The following is an 18,820-nucleotide window of genomic DNA, read 5'->3' on the forward strand; positions in this document are numbered from 1 at the left end:
CTGCCCACCAGAAGACAGTCGTCTTGTTCATCAAAAACCAGAAAAATCATAAATAGGATGCCGAAGTAGAGTAACGGGTTAGGACCTCCTATTATTGCCTGTGGCAGCATAGATCACTTCCAGGTCATGTCTGAAAGAAATCATATCCAAGATTTATAAGAGACATAGACCATGGGTTAAATCAGGCCATCCTGGGTTTTTTTTTTAGTCTGGCCAGAGAAATGTTCCTTGATCCTGGTGACCCTGGAAGAAGGAAGGATAAAAGCGTATATACTTGTGTCAGTTGTATCAATAGGTATAGATGTCTTTTGTGTGAAATTTCTGTCTGCTTACTACTAGGTAAGCTTATATATTATTCCCACAAGTTGTCATTTTCCCCTTGGTTTTTAACCTCCATTAATTGATGGGCAGCATTTTAGGTATGACATTTTCCTTTGACACAAATTTAAGAATAATAGTCTTTATTGCAGAGATATTGGAAGACCAGAGGCTACTTCTCAAAGCCATCTATGGTTTCCTTTTTTATAATTCAAAGGGTCATCATCTTCTCACAGTCACTTACATCATGCAAAGTTTGAGTTTTTGTTGTCTGCTGCATCTAATCAGAATATATTCTCCATTCACCTAACACTAAAACAAAGAGCATGGTTTTTTTGTTTTGTTTTGTTTTGTTTTTTTGCTTTATATTTGTTTGCTTTGAGTGTTTACCAGTGGTATCTGAGATCCAACCTTTTGAATCAAAAACAGATCCACAACAATTGGGATTTCGTGATAATGTGAAATCTTCTTGGGCAAATGGCTTCCTAATGATTACAAATTTATTAAGTTGAGTACAAATTATTTTGAAATACTTAAGGGTAAGAAGAAAAAGCTATGAATCCTTACCATATGAAACAAAGCCCAACATATTCATTTGCAAAAGTGAAAGTGCCTAATTTGAGGCTAAGCCTGGGATTCCAGAACAACAAAACTCAAAGCTTGCATGGCCTGACGTGCAGCGGCTCGAGAAAGGCAAGATCACCATTGCCTGTTTATTATGTTTATGTTTTCCATAAGCATTCTCATTACTCAATCTTGAGATTGTTTTCATAGACAAGAGTACACAGAGAAAGCACGAAACACAAAGGGCTTACACAAACACAGTAACCACTACGGAAAGCTTAAAGAAAATGAGACACAAATCACCAAATAAAAGATATTAAAAAAAAAAAACTATATCAAATTTATGACATGCGTAGCACAGGGAATCCCAGTGGCTGGCAAATACCTTCAGCATGGTCATGGCCATTTTCATCAGGGATGCGTTCAATCAGAGTCTCAATGGACTCATCCCAAATAGGCCTTGTGTCAAAGATGTCCTCAGGAATTGAATGCTCGGTCTCAACAGGTGGCAGATTTTCAATTACTGAAACTTCCAGGGCACTACTACTTTCATCATCAGAAACTAATTCTTGCTCCCTTTCTGACTGTGTAAGTCTATCCACTAACTTGGAAGCCTCATCACTAATCTCCTCAAAGAATTCTATGGAGTTCCTGTAAAGGTCAAAGAAATGCTCCTTACTTTCTTTCATAGGGCTCACAGCCCCCTTGCAGGAAGATGTGTTGCTTTTGCTCTTAACTGGCAATCGGGATGTAAATATCTTTGGTCTGGTGGCCCCCTCTTCTGATTCTAACTCCAGCTCCTCTGCCCTCTCTCTGTTCTCTGTTTCTGTCTCAGTGTAACTTGTAGTTTTTACTAGACATTTGGTCTCTGAGTCCAAAGCACTGGCATCAGATTCAGATTTGCTTCTACTATCTGGTGTTCTGCTTGTCATGTCCTGACCCTGAGGAGCCACTGTTTTCTGGAGAGAGGAATCTAGGTGTGAAAGCTGCTGCTCTACTCTTTGGACAGGTGCCTTCACGGGGATTTTAGACTTTGGTTTTGTTTCATCCTCTTTACTTTCCTCATCCAGGCTGGGTAAAAAATCCTCAGAAAGGGAACTCTCATTCTCCACAGATGGAGGTGCTGGGGTTGATGTGGGTGTAGTCCTTACAGGAATTTTGGATTTGTTTTCAGTAGAAGGCACATTCTCCATGGGTGCAGTAGGGATTTCAATTACTGATTTCTGTTCCTCTGGGGAAGAATCAGGAGAATCATCATCCCGATCTGAATGCAAGGACCTGGTAACTGTGGAAAAATCTAACTGAACGTGTACAACTGGTTCAGGGGAGTCAGGGCAAGATGGCTTTTTCACACTAGACTTAGGAGGCATGTCACCCATCTGTGTGGTGGGAAGGTCCTCAGCACCTTCAGAAGGAGCCTCTTCTGTTGATGTTTCAGTGGAGGTTGAATTCCCCATGTGGGTGTTGAGTTGAGCATCTGAAGCAGACTTTTCCTCTACTTCCTCACTCAGGTCATCTGGAAGTAAGTCTGCTTCATCACTCATTGTTTCTTTTGATTCTGAGAGAGCTAGTGACTCAGCTGATGTCTCCCGCTGTGGGAGCTCAGCCCCAGGACTCCCTTCCCTCATGTCTTCAGAGAGAGTCTCTTCCCTGGATTCTTGCCCAATTTGGAAAAAGTGAAAACTTTCATCGGCATAGGACCTTTTGGTCATGTCAATGGCGCCACTTCGGGTCATCTCAAACAATTTTCCTTCCTGAAAGAGAAATGGGTTTTGCTCACTGGTCGGAGTCCCCTCTTCAGTTGGGGTCCTTGCAGGAGTGGTGTCAGGGGTGGTACCCTGTGATTGTCTGTCTACCATCAAACCAAATATCTTTTGTTCTTCCTCTTTCACTCTAGCCTCAAAGGCTTCATCATCCTCACGGATTTCACTCCAGGAATCAGAATCCACGTCTGTTTTTGTGATGATGACTTTGCTGATTTGGTCAGTAACAACTGCTGATGTATTTGGTACAGAAGGCTCTAAAGATGAAGGGGCTTGATCTGATCGCTGTTCCCACAAGGTGCTTTCTTGTTTGGATTCTTCTTCCATGTTTTGGTGCTCAAAATTAGATTCTTGGATTGAAACAGTTGTACTGGAAGAGCTTATTACTACCGTGTCTTCAACAGAGGATGTGATGGTAACAGAATGCACTTCCGAAGACTGAAAACTTGTGTATCCCGCATTTGTTTGAGTTTTGCTTTCTTCACTGGAGAAAAAAGATTGGGAAGGAACATTTTCATAAGGGCTTATTATTTGAGGATCATAGATTTCATCAGGCTCAGCAGGGTCAGACACTGGAACATCCATGGACAATATATCTGTTTGAGTAGTAATTGATGAGTCTTGCATGGAAAAGTCATTCGGTAAGCTCTCAAAAGCTTGGTCAGTTTTGATATCCTCTATTTTTGTAGCAGGAGATAGAAAGGATATGTCTTCATCTAATTGTTGTCCTTCAGATGCTGGACAGTGAGGCAAGGAGGAGGACAAAGACGAAGAGCTTTCACTGGGGCAATCTACTTGTAGAGATGCCACTTGAGAAGCATCAAGCTCTTCTCCTTCTGTGTCTTTTTCATCAGTGTCTTGCAGAGGTATTGATTCCTCATGGATAGCTAGTTGCTCATTGATATCCTCCCTAGGGGAGCTGTAGAGACCTGAAGATATGGGAGTGACTGGGCTGCTAGGACTCCTGGTCTCACACCCATGGCCCTCACAGACTTCTGGTTGATCAGCATCTCTGTTCAGATCATCATAAGACCTATCTGGGCCATTAGTAGAAATACTATGACTCTCTTCAGGTACATGGGATTCACAGTCTTTTTCTTCTTCTGATTTACCACACTCTTCCTGAGTATCCTCATTCATTTTGAAAGTGTATTGTTTGGAAACAATGGGTTGAAACTGTACTTCTTCAGGACTGGAATTGGAGTCTACACTGGATGGAAGTGGAGAAGGAGGTTGTACTCGAATAACTGGCTCTGGTAAGAGGCCTGTGTCACCACCGTTTTTCAGCTGTGCCAACTCAGGTTCACTCTCAGAGGAGGAAGAAGCTTTTCTGCTCTCTGATGTTACTACCACAGGGACATCGCTTTCATCCTCTACAGTTGCCATATGTTTTGGTTCATCCACATCTGCTGAACAGTCAGCATCTGGGTCAGAGGATGAAGAAGATTCTTCTTGCTTGGGTTCTTTCTTGTAGTCCCTTTTCTGCTTTGCTTCTTGTTCAAGTTCGTCAAACGTTTTGATTTTGGTTACCATTTTAAACATTTCCTCTTCAGGTGTGAATCTCTTTTTGTCCCCATTTTCCAAGTCATCCTCCTCTGCACATTCATGAATTACAGCTGGCTTGGGTGTGCTTGCATCTGTGGCTTTGGGTGTGACCTCATAGCTAATTTCTTCCGAGCTGGGAGTGTCTGGAGAGAGGGGGCTCTTCCCAGAGCTCTCTACCAGTGACGTCTGCTCAAGACTGTCATCCTCGGCACTGCCGTCTGGGTCTCGGAGCAGCCGGGACCGCACAGAGGCCACCTCTGTAAAGAGTTCTGTTTTGGCTACGGCTGCAGGAAGAGGGAAGTGACTTGGGAGAACTCCAGCCTTCGTCTTTGGTTCTACCGGGCTGCTTTCTAGAGAGTCGCGGCAAGGGGATTCTTTCAGAGGACTCGGCTCCAGAGAATCCGGAGTTTTGTGTGAGGAGTTATCCTCCAGCACAGGGCTGGCTTCCAGGGAGTCTCTGTGGCTCACTGCAAATGATTCATCGGCACCAGGGCTGAGGACCTCACTGTCTCGGCTAGGGAGTGCAAGTTCTAACCCTTGGGGACTTCTGGCAACTCCCTGGGTCTTTGATTCAGTTCCTGTGCCTGTGTTTACAAAAGCATCAGGCAGTGGAGAGGCTTTTGTCTCATCTGAGGGCTCAGTGGTTGTGGATTTCTGAGCTTCAGAATCAGTGCGCGTCTTGTGGGCAGAACCAACATTCGTAAGTTGACCCTCATCAGAGGATGCTTCCTCAGTCACTCCTTTGGGTGTTTCTTTTGCTAGTAACACAATACAGCTACCAAGGGAATCTGAGGGCTCTGTGCCTTCAGCGACCACAGCACCTTGTTCTTCAGAATCATCAGTGACGTCTTTGATTGAGGGATGGTCTTTTTCCAAAAGAGCTGCTGATGGTGTTTCTAACTTGGTTGTTTCACTTCTTTCCCCAATTTGCTCCTCACTTTTCTTTGGTGAGAAAGAAAGGCTTTCTGGGCTTGTCTCAGGGGTCTCTGCGAGGCCCTCGTGCTTATAGCTTTCTTCTGAACTAATCTGAGGGGTCCCTTCCATCAGGCTGCCACACGGAGAACCTGCCACTCCCTCAGGCTTAAGGCTCTCAGAACTGCCATCCAAAGCACCACTTTGTAAAGACAGAGCTGGAAGAAATTCATCTTTCATGTAATCTAGTGGAAATGTCGTGTTGAAAGGACTAGTGAGTACCTGATCTAAGTGAAGCTGTGCTTCTTCTGTCTCCTCAGTCCTTCGGAATTGTTGGTATTTGTCATTGTCTTCCAATTCTTGCTTAATGACGTCAGAAAAGTCAGTGGAAGTTTTCCTATCTGGGCTGATCTGGAGGTCCATGTCTCCCTGTTCATCAGTCAGCTTTTCTTTGGGAACATTACTCTCTTTATGGCTTTCTTCTTCTGGTGCTGACTGAACAGGTTCAGGTGTTTTGTGGCTAAGGGCTTTCTCCTTCTCTACAACTAGATCTTCTCTCTTAAACCCTACAGAGGAAGCACGGACTGCTCTCTTGGATTCGGAAACTCCTGTTACCACAAATCTCTGGCCTCGTTTGATCGTCTGACTCTCTGTTTTCTGTGTTTCTCTGTGGTTTAGCACCTGCCCCTTTTCTTTTTCTACCCGAGCTTTGCCTTTCTCTTGTGGCTGCTTTTGCTTCACTGATTTGTGCTCAAACAGTCCAGTCTTGTGTTTAGAGGGGTCCTGACCTGACTGGAAAGCTTTCATCAACTCCCGAACAGACATTGTCTCCTCGATTCGTTCTGTTTTTGAGGTTGGGGAGACAGGTGGTTGCTTTTCTGTTTTCCCAGAAGGCGACACAGGCAAGTGTTTCTCAGTTTTCCCGGAGGTTGATACAGGTGGATGCTTTTCCATTCGTCCAGCTGGTGACACAGGCAAGCGCTTTTCTGTTCTCCCAGGTGATACTGGTGCATGTTTCTCCATTCTCCCAGAGGGCGAAATAGGTGGGCGTTTGTCCATTTTACCTGAAGGTGAAATAGGTGGGTGTCTTTCTGTTTTTGTAGATGACACAGGGGAGTGCCTTTCAGTTTTTGTCGAGGGTGACACAGGCAAGTGCTTCTCGGTTTTATTTGAAGACACAGGGGAGTGCCTTTCAGTTTTTGCAGAGGGTGACACAGGTGAGTGTTTCTCAGCTTTACTTGATGGTGATACCGGAGGGTGCTTCTCAGTTTTTGTAGAGGAGGAAAGAGAAGAGTGTCTTTCTGTTTTAGAGGAGGGTGATGCCGGTGTGTGCCTCTCCGACTTCAGAGAGGGTGATGCAGCTGGATGTGTCCTGTGGGTTATCTTTTTTGGCACATCCTCTTTGCCTTTGACTCTGACAGGCAACTTGCTTCGACCTTTTTGTTCATCTTCCACTCGTTTCTGAAGGGCCTTTACTTTGTCCTTTATGGAACCAATGGGAGTCTCTTCTATCAAAGGTGAAGTGGCCTTTACAGTGGGGAGGGGTTCAGGGGCTAAACCTGCATCTTCATCTAATGACTCTTCTGAACTACATTTTTTAAGTTCACTTTTTTCTGCACTACCTTGTACACTTTCCTCTTTTTGTTTCTGTTTTTCTTTTAATTTCCTTCTCACTGGCTTCTTTATTCCCAGGCTTGGTTTGTGCTGTTTCTGGGCACTCTGCGTGTCATGTGGGGGTGCATCTTTCCTTTCATTTTCAGAGCTCCTGCCAGTAGCCAGAGCGTCACGTTTCTCCCCTGCTATCCCTTGAACTGTCTGTGGTGGCTTTTCATGAGGAGACACATAGGAATTTAGATCCTCAGTAAGGTAGTTCACTAGCCCCGTTGAGTCTTTCTCTGCTTTGATGTGGCGCTCTTTATCTATTCTAACTTCTACGCATGGGTGTTCAGTGATTTCTAAAGGTGCTTTTTGCTTAGCCTCCTCTATTTCCTCATCACTGACAATCACCCACTCCTCTTCCTCTAATTCTCTCTCCGACTGAGACCTCGGCACACTGCCTTCATCTCTGGCGCAGGTTCCACTTCTCAGGATTTCATTCACTTTCTCTAAGTCCTCTTTAACTCTTTCAACAATTTCAAAAGGCTCTCCTGGCTCTTCCTCAGCAGCCTTCACCAGCTCCTTCACTTTGATAGAACCTGCCCTATCAGATACATCTGTGGTCAAGATGGCGGTCATTTTGATCAAATCTTGTTTCATCTCAGAAACTTCAGAGAGCAAGTCCGGACTGGCTAGGACAGGAACTTCATTAACCAGGTGACTTTTCAGGACAGATGTTTCTGTAGATTCTGTCTCATCATCTTTGATGTGAATGAAAAACATTGAAAGTAAAATGGAAATCAAAAAAATATATTGGCAAATGTAATCAGGACTGAAACGACACAGTGTCTTTTCCTGTTGTGGCGGGAGGGACAACAGAATGGGCCGGGAATGGTGGATCCACAAGGTCTCAGGATACAAAAGCAAAGCAAGGCTAACGGAAAAATTAAAAAAAAAAAAAAAAAAAAACTGAAAAGGAAAAATGAGCAGGAAATAACTTGCTTAATTTTCTCACTCATAGCACATTCACACATACAACAAAGCTATAACAAACAGCCACGACAGACAGACAGACACACACACACACACCATCACAGATCAAAACAAAGAACGAACGCAGTGAAATTACACAGAAATATCTCAAGATTGTTCAGATGTTACAGATCAATGTTGAAAAAAATATAAACATGGGGAAAAAAAAGGAAAAAAGCATTAGAAATTGCAGAAAGTTGATTTCCTCTAGGAGAAAGCCAGTAGTAGCAAACTCAGAATGCCTCCTAATGATGTATATATGTTTTTTAATCATATGAAAATCCAGAATTCAGTGTTTTGTTCTGCCAATATACAATGACTATATAAAAGATGTCTGAATCAGCTGCAAACCGGCATTTCATCTAAGGAAAATTCACACCTAACAATGAAACGAATGGTCTTGTGCTAAGAGGCATGGTCCTTTCCTTGGAGCAACCTCCTGGTTTAGACACATAAAGGACAGACCAAGGAGGGAAATAAAGGAAAGGAAAGAAGAAAACAACAAAACAACAACTGTGATTAAACTTATATGTGAGTCCAAAGTTAAAATGTGATGCATGGCAATCCAAATCAGAGACAGTCACACGGGACACACGCACAGTTTATGTAAGCCAAGTTATTTCCATGCAAAGCAAAGGTGGAAGGAAACTGGTGGGAGCGGTGGCTTTGCTGAAATGCGCGGGCAGGAGGATGGTTAAGAAATTAGAACAATATGGAAACATTACTGTGGTGAAGCGTATTCCTTTCCCTACAAGTCTGTACATCAGTGCTGAATGCGGTAGTATATTTGAAGGACAGGTAGTAGGGACCTGCACCCATTCAAAGCAAAAAGGAGAAGTTGGTCAAACTCTTTTAGGATTTGCTCTTGAAAAGACTTAGGAAAGAGTTCCTTCACTAGAGCCCTTCTTTATGGATTATTTTATACCTAGATGAAGATTATTTAAGGATTATCTTTAAACTAAAAAAATGCATCTAAATTTAAACTTTAAAAAATACTCACAACACTTAGGAGTCATTTAGGAGAATCTGTGGCATTATAGCAATATTGTAGCTTTCTCCCTTTTCTTTTTTAAGTAACTGAGCCAGCGGGATGTATTAAACTTGAATTTCTACTAGTTAGTGTTCAAGAGACAGAGGAAAGGGCCATTTAAATAGACATAGTAGTCCTGAAGAAGAAAATGGGATAATAAAATATCTTTTTTAAAAAAAGGATTTAATTAAAGCAACAATAATGTCACTTTTTTAACAACTAAGAGTCTTCTCTTGAGAGAATCGGAATTTGTTGAGAAGATATACTCTGTGACTATGCATATATATATTAAAATAATTTATATTAATGCAAATTTGTTCAAGTACAAGCCAAATGAAAACATCCAGAACCTCAAATAATCTAATCCTGAATGACGATTTAACGTAAGAGCAAAGAAACTCTCAATTAAAAGCATTCTGGGGGTGCCTGAGTGCCTCAGTCCATTGAGAGGCTGCCTTCTGCTTCAGGTAATGATCCTGGAGTCCTGGGATCAAGCCCTGCCTTCGAATCCCTGCTAAGCAGAGAGTCTGCTTCTCCCTCTGTCCTTCAGCCCCTGCTCCTGCTCTCTCTTAAATAAATAAATCTTCAAAAAAAAAAAAAAACATCCTAATAACTTACATTGTGTACTAGGTCTTCAAAACGAACAAACAAAAAAAGTCCCAGATCATTGCATAGGGCCAGATGACCATATTAAATGTGCTTCTAAGTTTTCTCCTTTTGGGAATAGCAACCTGAAATTCAGTGAATCAAAATGAACTTTTAAGTGAATAAAAAAAAAAATTGTATTTTTTTCCCTAAACTCTTTGGGGGCATAGAAGCAAGAAAGAAACCTGAAAATTTTAACTTCTTCCACACAAGAAACCAATCACCAGAAATAGGTCCCAAAACTAAAATGTTAATTAATTATTACAAACCCAAAATGAGTTCTAATAGCTCCCTTAAGGTCTGTAAAAACCAGTTCTCTCTGTACTAAAATGTGTTTGGGATTTGCATCATTATTTAAAATTAGCCCTATAATGGTACAGTGTTGCGATTAGTAATTTCATCCAGGAGGTTTTGATTTTTGCATTCTTGGTTTTTGTTTTGTTTTGTTTTTGTTTTCCAGAAAGTTTCACAGAAGTCTGTTAGACCTCAGCCCTAAAGAAGTCCGTTACACTTCACCACAGTAAGAGGTGCGAGGTGGTGGGGTGGGGGAGGCTGAGCTGTAGCTGAGAACTACTGAGACAGTATCACTTTCACAGGTGTAGCCTATAAAAATAATGAGAGCTCTCCCAAAGTCAATGTTCCTTAATATAAAAAGTGATACTGTCATGTCAGTGCTTAAAAAAAAAAAGTGAGATGACAATGTTATGCTAACAAAAGGACAAAAACGGTAGGGTGGGTTTCTAAACAAGCGTAACAGCAATAGCAGGGGTAACAGGGGTATCAAAAGAAAGTGAATGCTTAGATGAATAATCATTGCATTTTACTGCTAATTAGCTCACAAATTAGATATTTTTTTGTAATTTAACTGGCCAAGCTGCTTCTCTAAATATACATTAATGATTAATAAGGACAATATAAAAATATAATTATTATAGTGGTTAGTAATGGCATCTAGCTGCATTTTAATTCATGCTTCTCTTTAGTGTAGCCAGCTTTCAAACAAACTCAATTTTATTTAAAATCTTACTTTTTTCTGATGTCATATCGATCTGAAAGAAAACATACATAAATTGAATGGTTACAAACTGCATCTGGTTTTCCCCTGATGTGCAAATAAGCTCCTATTCATGACCACACCCATGGGGAGATAACAGAAGCTAGAGGTCAAAGTAATTTGCTACAGTTCTTCCTGAGAGTCTCCTTGATTCTCATCCTAACTTTGAAAAAACAAATCTCCTTTCTAGACTTTATAGGTGGAAAGCTTTTTTAAATATGTTATTTCCAGCAAGATAGGATCGAGGGTGCGTTTAATGTTAGAAATACATGTGTATGAGGGAAAAGGCCAGGAAAAGAGTGAGGGGGTGGGGGGCGGTTAAACAGTGTCAATTTAGTTGAGAAAAAGGCAGAAAGAACGAACAGCATGCCAGGGTAATACATTCTACAGGAGTTTCATTGTCATTAATTACAAGCCAAGATTCCAAATCCTGAAAAGAATACCAACTGGATCTATTGTCCTGCACAACTCCTGAAAAGTCCTCAATAGAACAATCATAAACCTAATGCAAGAAACTCACTTAAATATAGCAAAAAATGGTTTTATGATTACACTGCTTTTCTAAGAAGGTGTGTAGGTACCATTTTGAACAGGTTTGGTAAGGGGGTCACCAACTGCAGAGAAGAAACAGTATGTGAGACAAGGAGTGGCTGGACAATAGAGGGAAAGGATGACATCTATCCTGTCATGATTACTGCATATATAGTTACATACAGCAGGACAATGAGGCTATCGTCTCCCCTTGTCCTGCTCTGCTGCCAGGGCAGGAGTCAAAAGTCAATTCAGGGCAATTATCTGCCCTGTATTGTGTATATGTATATGTATATATATGTATATGTATATATATATATATATGTATATGTATATGTATATTTTCTAAAAGGGCCTCACATTTTAAACTGGTGGGTACAAGGGTACCTATTATATTTTTCTTTATATGTTTTTGTGTTCCAAATCCATCAGAATAACACTAAAAATAGAATACAAGTACATTTGAAAATCTTTACGTGCAACTAGTAACAACTGCATTTGTCTATCTTAGAAACAGGAACCAATATGTACATAGGAAAGTAGACTGAATTTCCTATCATTTCTATGATGATGTTTGGGCATTCACATCTTTATACGGGAAACAAACACAAATGTGCCTGAACTATCATAGAGGTCTTATTCAAATGGTTCTTTCTTCAAGGCAACCTCTTGAAGACTCACTTTTTTCATCTATTATAAGACAGCACAGAACTCATAGGGCAATTTTGAGGATCAGTGTTAATGAGGTACATGGAACACTTAATAAAGAGTCTACCTTCTAAGAAGTGCTCATTATTAATAGAGTTCCACATTATAATATTACAGTCTAATGGTTGAACTGCACACTCCTTAAAGTTTTTAGTCTCAGTGGTTCTCAGATGTTTTGGTCTTAAGACTGCTTTACACTCCTAAAAATTACTGAGGACCTTGAAGAACTTTTATGTTTCATATATACAAGTAAATTTCCATTTTATACATTAACACTGAGAAAATGCTAGAACCCAAATGCACATAAGGACGCACTCCAGAGTCAGGGTGATCATGTCATCATGTCAATGTAGCCTCTGGAAAACTCCTCTATAGCTTGTGGAGACATGGGAGGCAAAATAATAATAATGTCTTAGTAATATTAGGGGAAAAAGAAAAGTTTTGACCTCCAGGTATCACCAAACCAACCTCTGAGAACTGAAATAATAGCTTGGCCTTCAGGAGTCAGTAGAGAAACATAAATTACTGCACAGAGACAGGGTAACAATTTACAGGGAAACCTTTACTATTGTTGAATTCAATCCAAGAGATGAGAAAACTGAGGCTCAAAGAGGTTAACTAAAACTGTGACCCTTCAGTTACTAAAACTGTATAACCCTTCTAAGAACACAGGTTAACTACGTGCTCTTATTAGCGGTTATAGCAAATACAGCCATCAACAAGGGACAATGTCATACAATTACCTCTTCTTCCTGTTCTTGATCTGACTCTGATTCCTTGCGGCCCCAAGATGCCATGCAAGATGGGAAAAAGAGAGCAGGAAGAGTAGAGAGTATTTAGAAGAGAAGATTAAATACACTGCCAACAAACATCAACAGGCAAGCATATAGTCAGCATACTCTTGTTTTTTCTTCTGACAGTTTATAGAAGACAGGCACAAAAATTTAAAAGGATTGATTTAAATATGGAAGTCTGTAGATTCAAGAAGCAAAAAACCCAAAATCATAAGTACACTAATTTATTAGGCAAAATAACTAAAATTACAAATACACTTATTTCAGATACTAGGTTACTAGGGCCTTAAAGCTTGCTAGCTAATGGATTTGATGCATATGTCTGGAGAAATGGCGATGGTATATACCAGTCATTATAGATATTGGCTGAAAATGTTAAAGGTCACAAATAAGCATATGGTGAAAATATTTCCAATACACAGGCAATATTTAGGAGTTCTATTATAATAAAGAACTACTCAATTCTAAAGTTTATCTGAAGTGTATACAATGTTTGGCATTGTTTTCCTTTTTGTTTTTAGTTACGAACTGGAAAGTTGTCCTGGACCATCATGGCATTAATGATATGTTTCAACTTAGAAATACAGTGTAATAATAAAGTCAATGCTTTTATAGAACACTGAAAGTTCACTGAGACCAGAGACAAAGCTCATTCATCTGTATATGTCACTCAGGTGGGCTGCCTACAGTATATATTTTGTTGTGCTTCTTATCGGGCATTCCTCTTTGGTGACTCACAAATCTACAAACCCCAAAGTACATTTTCCATCACTGGAGTGAAATGAGATTATGTTCAATTGGGTGGATATACCTATTGCTGTATTCTAATAACTGGAGTAACACGTATGTTTACATCTACAGGTAATATTTTATTTTTATCATACAATGAGAATCTGTAATGTTAAACCATGATGCTATGAGGTTTTCTCTGTGTGTCTGATCTCTATTTACAAGAATAATTGGTTAGGAAAAATAGACCATAGTGGGTAAAAAGAAGTGTCGAACATGCTTTCTTTTGTGGAGTCAAGATTTTGGCTTTTAAATAGATTTCTTCATCTCCTCCAGGTCTTACCTGCCATTACTTGTCCCCCTCCCCAACCTCTAGTAGACACACTGACAACCACTACAGCCCCCTACAGACCACCATGGCGGGGGACAGGGAGGAGAATGGGGTTTCCCATTGAAAAGATATTTGTTAAAATTTTTTTAAGTAATAAAAATTAAGTTATCCCTAGCATTTAATTCGTTCAGTTGTTGTCTTCAACTTCATCAGAGTAAGCTAGGAATTCTGTAATGGTGAGCAGTCCGAATAGAAAGTAATATCTGTTAAAAGAGAATTTGGGTCAGGAATTGATGAATTGTTCCTTTTCAACAAGGAACCTATCTCTTGTAACATGGGAGCATTTTGTACATTAATCATGTTAAAAATAGTTGAAAAATTAGTTTGATACCCCCAAATATTATGGATTACAAGATGAACAAGTATTTATTTCAGCAATAAGATTAAAAACTCATGAGGTTGCTCTGAATTTAATAATATATAATCTACCCGTGAACTGGCAGTGAACAGAAGCTAATGGACTCATAATACGTTGCTAGGGCCAAATGGACTAGTATCATCCCAGAAGGGCACATAAAAACAATGAAGACAAAGCCAATTTATTTTTAAAAATTAGTCCCAAATCTTAAATTCCTATTTTCTCTTTCCTAGCCAATATGTATGTATAAAAAAATTTCCATCAGAGCAAATTTAATGCAAAATAAAGGAGAGCTACTTTTTGTCCTTACTTAAATGGAAAATCAAAAATTTGACAGGGAATCAAAAATGATTGCTCTACATGCTTGCACTCAGTGCTTTTGTTTGACTTATTTTAAAGGATTTGAAAATTAAATCCTATAGAGACTGAATTGCACTACAACAGATTTGACAATACCTTTGTATAAATTGGCAGGGTGATGTTTAAGTTGCAAATAGCTTGATGCACCAGGCCTCTTGTGGATTTTGGCTCTTTCATAAATGATAGTCGCCCGCAAGGTTCCTGAGTCGTGTCGCGTACCTTGAACAAGAAAGGCATGCGTACTTCACCCACATATGATATATGCTATTTATTTTAATTAGATGATACTCAAAAGAATGAGGAAAAAATAAATTTATTTGATAATGCCAAAGATTTGGAGTTGTTCCTTTCTCTATTTCTATATTCATTTAGAATTATTTTTGAAAGAATCATTCAGCTTTTTAAAAATTGTGGTAAAAGACATAGACCATAAAATTTATCATTTCCATTTTTACACTTTGCATTTTTAAGTGTTCAATTTAGGGGCATTAAGCACATTTACAAACTTGTGCAATCATCAAATCTTTACTATGCAGAATTTGTCATCATCACAAACACAAACTCTGTACCTATTAAATGACAGCTCCCCACACTTCTCTTCTGCCACCCTGAGTCACCTCTATTCTACTTTCTGTCTCTAAATCTGCCTCTTCCAGGTACCCTGAATGGATAGAGTTATACAATGTTTCTTCCTCTTGAGTCTGGATTATTTTACTTAGCATAAGATTTTCAAGCTTTAACCTGTTGCAATATATATCAGAATTTCATTCTTTAAAAGAATTGTGTTAAAATAGACGTAACATAAAACTGATCATTTCCACCATTTTTACATGCACAGTGCAGTAGCAATAAGTACATTCACACTGTTGTACAACCATCACCTCCATTCATCTTCGGAACTTCATCTTCACAAACTGAAACTCTGTTTCCATTAAACAAGAATTTTCCATTCCTCCCTTCCCTCAACCCCTGGCAACCACCCTTCAATTTTCTGACTCTAGGCTTTTGACCTCTCTAGGCACCATATAAGTGGAAACAGAGTATGTCTTTTGTGTTTGTTAATTTCACTTAGCATATATCCTCAAGGCTCATTCCTGTTACATCATGTATCAAAATGTTCTTTGTTAAGGCTCAATAATGGTCCATTATTATTATGTACCTATAGACCATATTTTAACCATTCACCTGTCAATGGATATTTATGATGTTTCCACCTTTTGGCTACTGTGAATAATGCTCTTATGAACACTGGGATGCCAAGTAACTGTTCGAGTCCCTACTTTCAGTTCCTTTGGGTATCTACCTAGAAGTGGAACTGCTGGATCATATTCTTACCTAGGTTTAAATTTTTGAGGAATCATCATACTGTTTTCCACAGTGGCTGCATCATTTTGTATTCCTACCAGCAATGATCGGGGTCCCAATTTCTCCACATCCTTGTCAACATGTATTTACCATTTCATTTTATTTCATTTATAGATTTATTTTTTAACAACCGCCATCCTAATGGGTACAAAGTATCTCATTTGTGATTTGAATCTGAATTGCCTTAAATTTGAATTTCCTTGAGCATCTTTTCATATGCTTATTGGTCATCTGTTTGCCTTCTTTGGAGAAATGTCTAAGTCCTTTGCTCATTTCTGTATTTGGTTGTTTATAGAATGACTTCTGCACATCAACAATATCAAGTATTAGCTTAATAATTGAGCCATTTGAGTTAAATGGATCCTTTGCCCCTCAGCAGCTGTAGTTTAATGTGGTGATTTCTAAGAGCCTTTCTTTAATCATGTAAAACAATCAAACCAGAAATGGCACAACAAAGGACTCAATAGAGATCTTGGGAAAGCTTCACAGACTAACAATTTTAAAGAGATTTACTGACATATCCTTGGAAAATCATAAGGGATTAAAACGAGTCATTGCTAACAAACTAACAAACTAGAGTCATTGCAGTAAAAAACTGTTGGAAACCAGCCTCCATCTTGTGAGAGTTGAGCATTAGGACTTTCAGATCAGTGAAATAAACTGTGAGAAGCAAGGGAAAAAAATGAAGAGCTGGAGAAATAGAGTACAGTATTATTACTTCCTTTGCATTTTGCCATCACACATTTTTGTCCCTTTTTATAACTGGACTCTGGAATGAAATATGTATATATCGCTGCCAAACTCCTAACTTGGATTAATATTCTTAAACAGAAAACAAATTCATGATGTACTGAAGGGTCTCCATAAATGTTTGTTGGATGAATTTATGAAAATATATCCAGTTCACGGCTCTATCTTAGATAACCTCTTACTAGATCAAGTGAGATCCTGGGATCCTTCAGAGCTCTTATTACAAAGTACTGTCACTAAGGGATTCTTTTGGTCTCCACATGAAATTCATATGTTTTTAAAATTTAAGAATAAATATTTAAAAGAGATGATAGCAAAAAAGAAAGAGAGACTTTCTGTAAAATTTGGAAAAAATGTAGCCAGTTTTTCTAACCAATGAATTGGCTATTTGTCTTAATTCTCAGCCTTGAACATCGTCTATAAGTAAAAATTAAGCTTGAGTTTGAACTTCAAAAATAAAAATGGTTGGCTCTATAGGACTTTAAAATTTCACAGATATGGTTTTAAAAAATTACTTCAATGACTGAAAAGCAAATATTATCTCCTTCTAAAGGAAATTAAATCCTCACTTGATCTTAAGTAAAATGCATTAGAAAAGGCCATCTATATACTACCTTGACAAAGAGAGGAAGTCGGTTTTCTTTGAAGGCAAAAAAACTGAAGATATGATGTTGGCCACTCTTGGTTAATGGCACCAGGTTGCCAAAACAATCAACATAGATGGGTTTTCCTTCTAGTACCTGGTGAAAACAGACAAAAGTAACACAGGACATAAGAGCTATAATTATTACTTGTTATTTACAACAAAAAGTGGTGGTACTACTTGGTACATCAAAGTTCTTAAAATATACATACATAATCTTTAAATTGCTGACTGGCATTTTGTCTTATCTGTGACAAAGCACGTGCTAATACTCTCTCTTCCTACTGGTACAGGAATCTTCAAATGCATGGTGGCATTTAATGTTAATGTTTTCATTTCTAACACTGTTTCATGTTACCCACCCCATCCCCCAAAACTGGCATCTCTTTGAGTCCTAAATTTAAATTTCTGATTGGGTAGTTTTTGACACTGTAATGAGTTAGGTTACTTGACCTCAATATCCAAAGGCCCACAGAAAGAAAATTCTGAAATACGAGTAAGTCATATAGAAAGCCCTGGATTTGACATATTCACATTTATACAAAGGATATGCTTCCTGACTGTTTTCTTAAGTACTAAAAATAATAAAAGCAACAAGGAAAGATAAAGATACCTAAACTATTATAGGAACTTACATACTTTACCAGTAACTTATAATTTGTCCCAAGATAATTTTATGAGAATCCCTTTACCTCCTCACATACACTGTATATCCCTATATCCAAACTGGCTAAAAATGGCAGATTTTGGACCTTGACCTACTAACTGATCAAAGTGTGGACTGGTCTTTTTTTCCTTATGGCTCTATTTATTAAATACTATTTCAAATATAGTCTATTAGTAAGGGCATAAACAACAGGTTAACAGAAATTATTTTTGTAAATACAGTACCTCTACATCCCTGCTTCTGGCCACCTCAGCAAAGTTTTCTTGTTGTTCTAGGGTCTTATCCACTTTATCATCAGTCATGCAGAAACATCTCAACCTGGCTTCAATGGGGTCATGTGATTTGGCAAACACGACAAATTTGGCCATATACGGTACACAGATAATTTCCCTATACACTTGTGATGCAAAGGTAACAGATTCCTGGATTTGTCGACAATCTATCAGCCAGAACCTACAAAACGGAATAAGGTCGGTTATCTGAAATTTAAAGTACACCAATTGAATAAGAAAACAACAGTCCGCTCCTTATGATCAAAATAGTCATTAAATGTTTCTTGGAAAAAGAAGGGAGAGAGGGAGAAGAGAGAAACGAAAGGAAAGACAAAGTGAAAGAAGGAAAGGTAGAAGGGTAGGTAGGAAGGAAGAAGGGAGGGTGGGGAAAAGAGAAAATTAGGTGTTTAAGGTCAACTAACAAATGCTTTATTTATAATTTTCTTCCTTGGAGGATCTTTGAGTATTGAATCTTCTCAACTATACCTCAGAGTTTTAGAATCTTCTAGCATGTAAGCTCAGTGTCAGACAGGACAAGGATCTCGCTGAATTGAGAGTTTCTATTTTTCCTTGATTCCCTCTCCTATTCTTTATTTCATTTCCTGAAACCCTTTCCAGTAAAATCTACCCAGCTTTTCTTCATTCTTTTCCAACAACCTCTCCAGTTGTCAAGGTGAAATAATTCCATTTTTTAAAAATTGTTTTTGCTCCAGAACTTCTAAACATTGCTGAACATAATTCCTAGAAGAAATCATCTGTGTTGTGAGCAATTTATGAGTTCTAGCCTCAGCCA

The 18,820-nt window shown here is 38.9% G+C and overlaps 1 protein-coding gene across 50 annotated transcripts in view; it reads right to left on the reverse strand.

The window, feature by feature from the left end:
• Positions 1-18,820, reverse strand: part of ANK2 (ankyrin 2) — a 323,587-nt gene that overhangs the window by 20,169 nt on the left and 284,598 nt on the right. For 35 of the 50 annotated variants that reach the window (XM_045085498.1, XM_045085499.1, XM_045085524.1 and 32 more), the window contains 5 exons: positions 17,980-18,208; positions 17,060-17,185; positions 14,427-14,549; positions 12,442-12,474; positions 10,433-10,454 (listed from right to left, as the gene is read on the reverse strand). In XM_045085498.1, the coding sequence (XP_044941433.1) occupies positions 10,433-10,454; positions 12,442-12,474; positions 14,427-14,549; positions 17,060-17,185; positions 17,980-18,208 (533 nt within the window). Of the gene's footprint in view, positions 1-1,267; positions 7,460-10,432; positions 10,455-12,441; positions 12,475-14,426; positions 14,550-17,059; positions 17,186-17,979; positions 18,209-18,820 lie in introns of all 50 variants that reach the window. The other 15 variants (XM_004748037.3, XM_045085488.1, XM_013053971.2 and 12 more) reach the window with 3 other exon arrangements.

The sequence above is a fragment of the Mustela putorius genome, unplaced genomic scaffold, assembly GCF_011764305.1.
Source record: "Mustela putorius furo isolate JIRA1106 unplaced genomic scaffold, ASM1176430v1.1 tig00000868_pilon_pilon_pilon, whole genome shotgun sequence".
Lineage (NCBI taxonomy): Eukaryota > Metazoa > Chordata > Mammalia > Carnivora > Mustelidae > Mustela > Mustela putorius.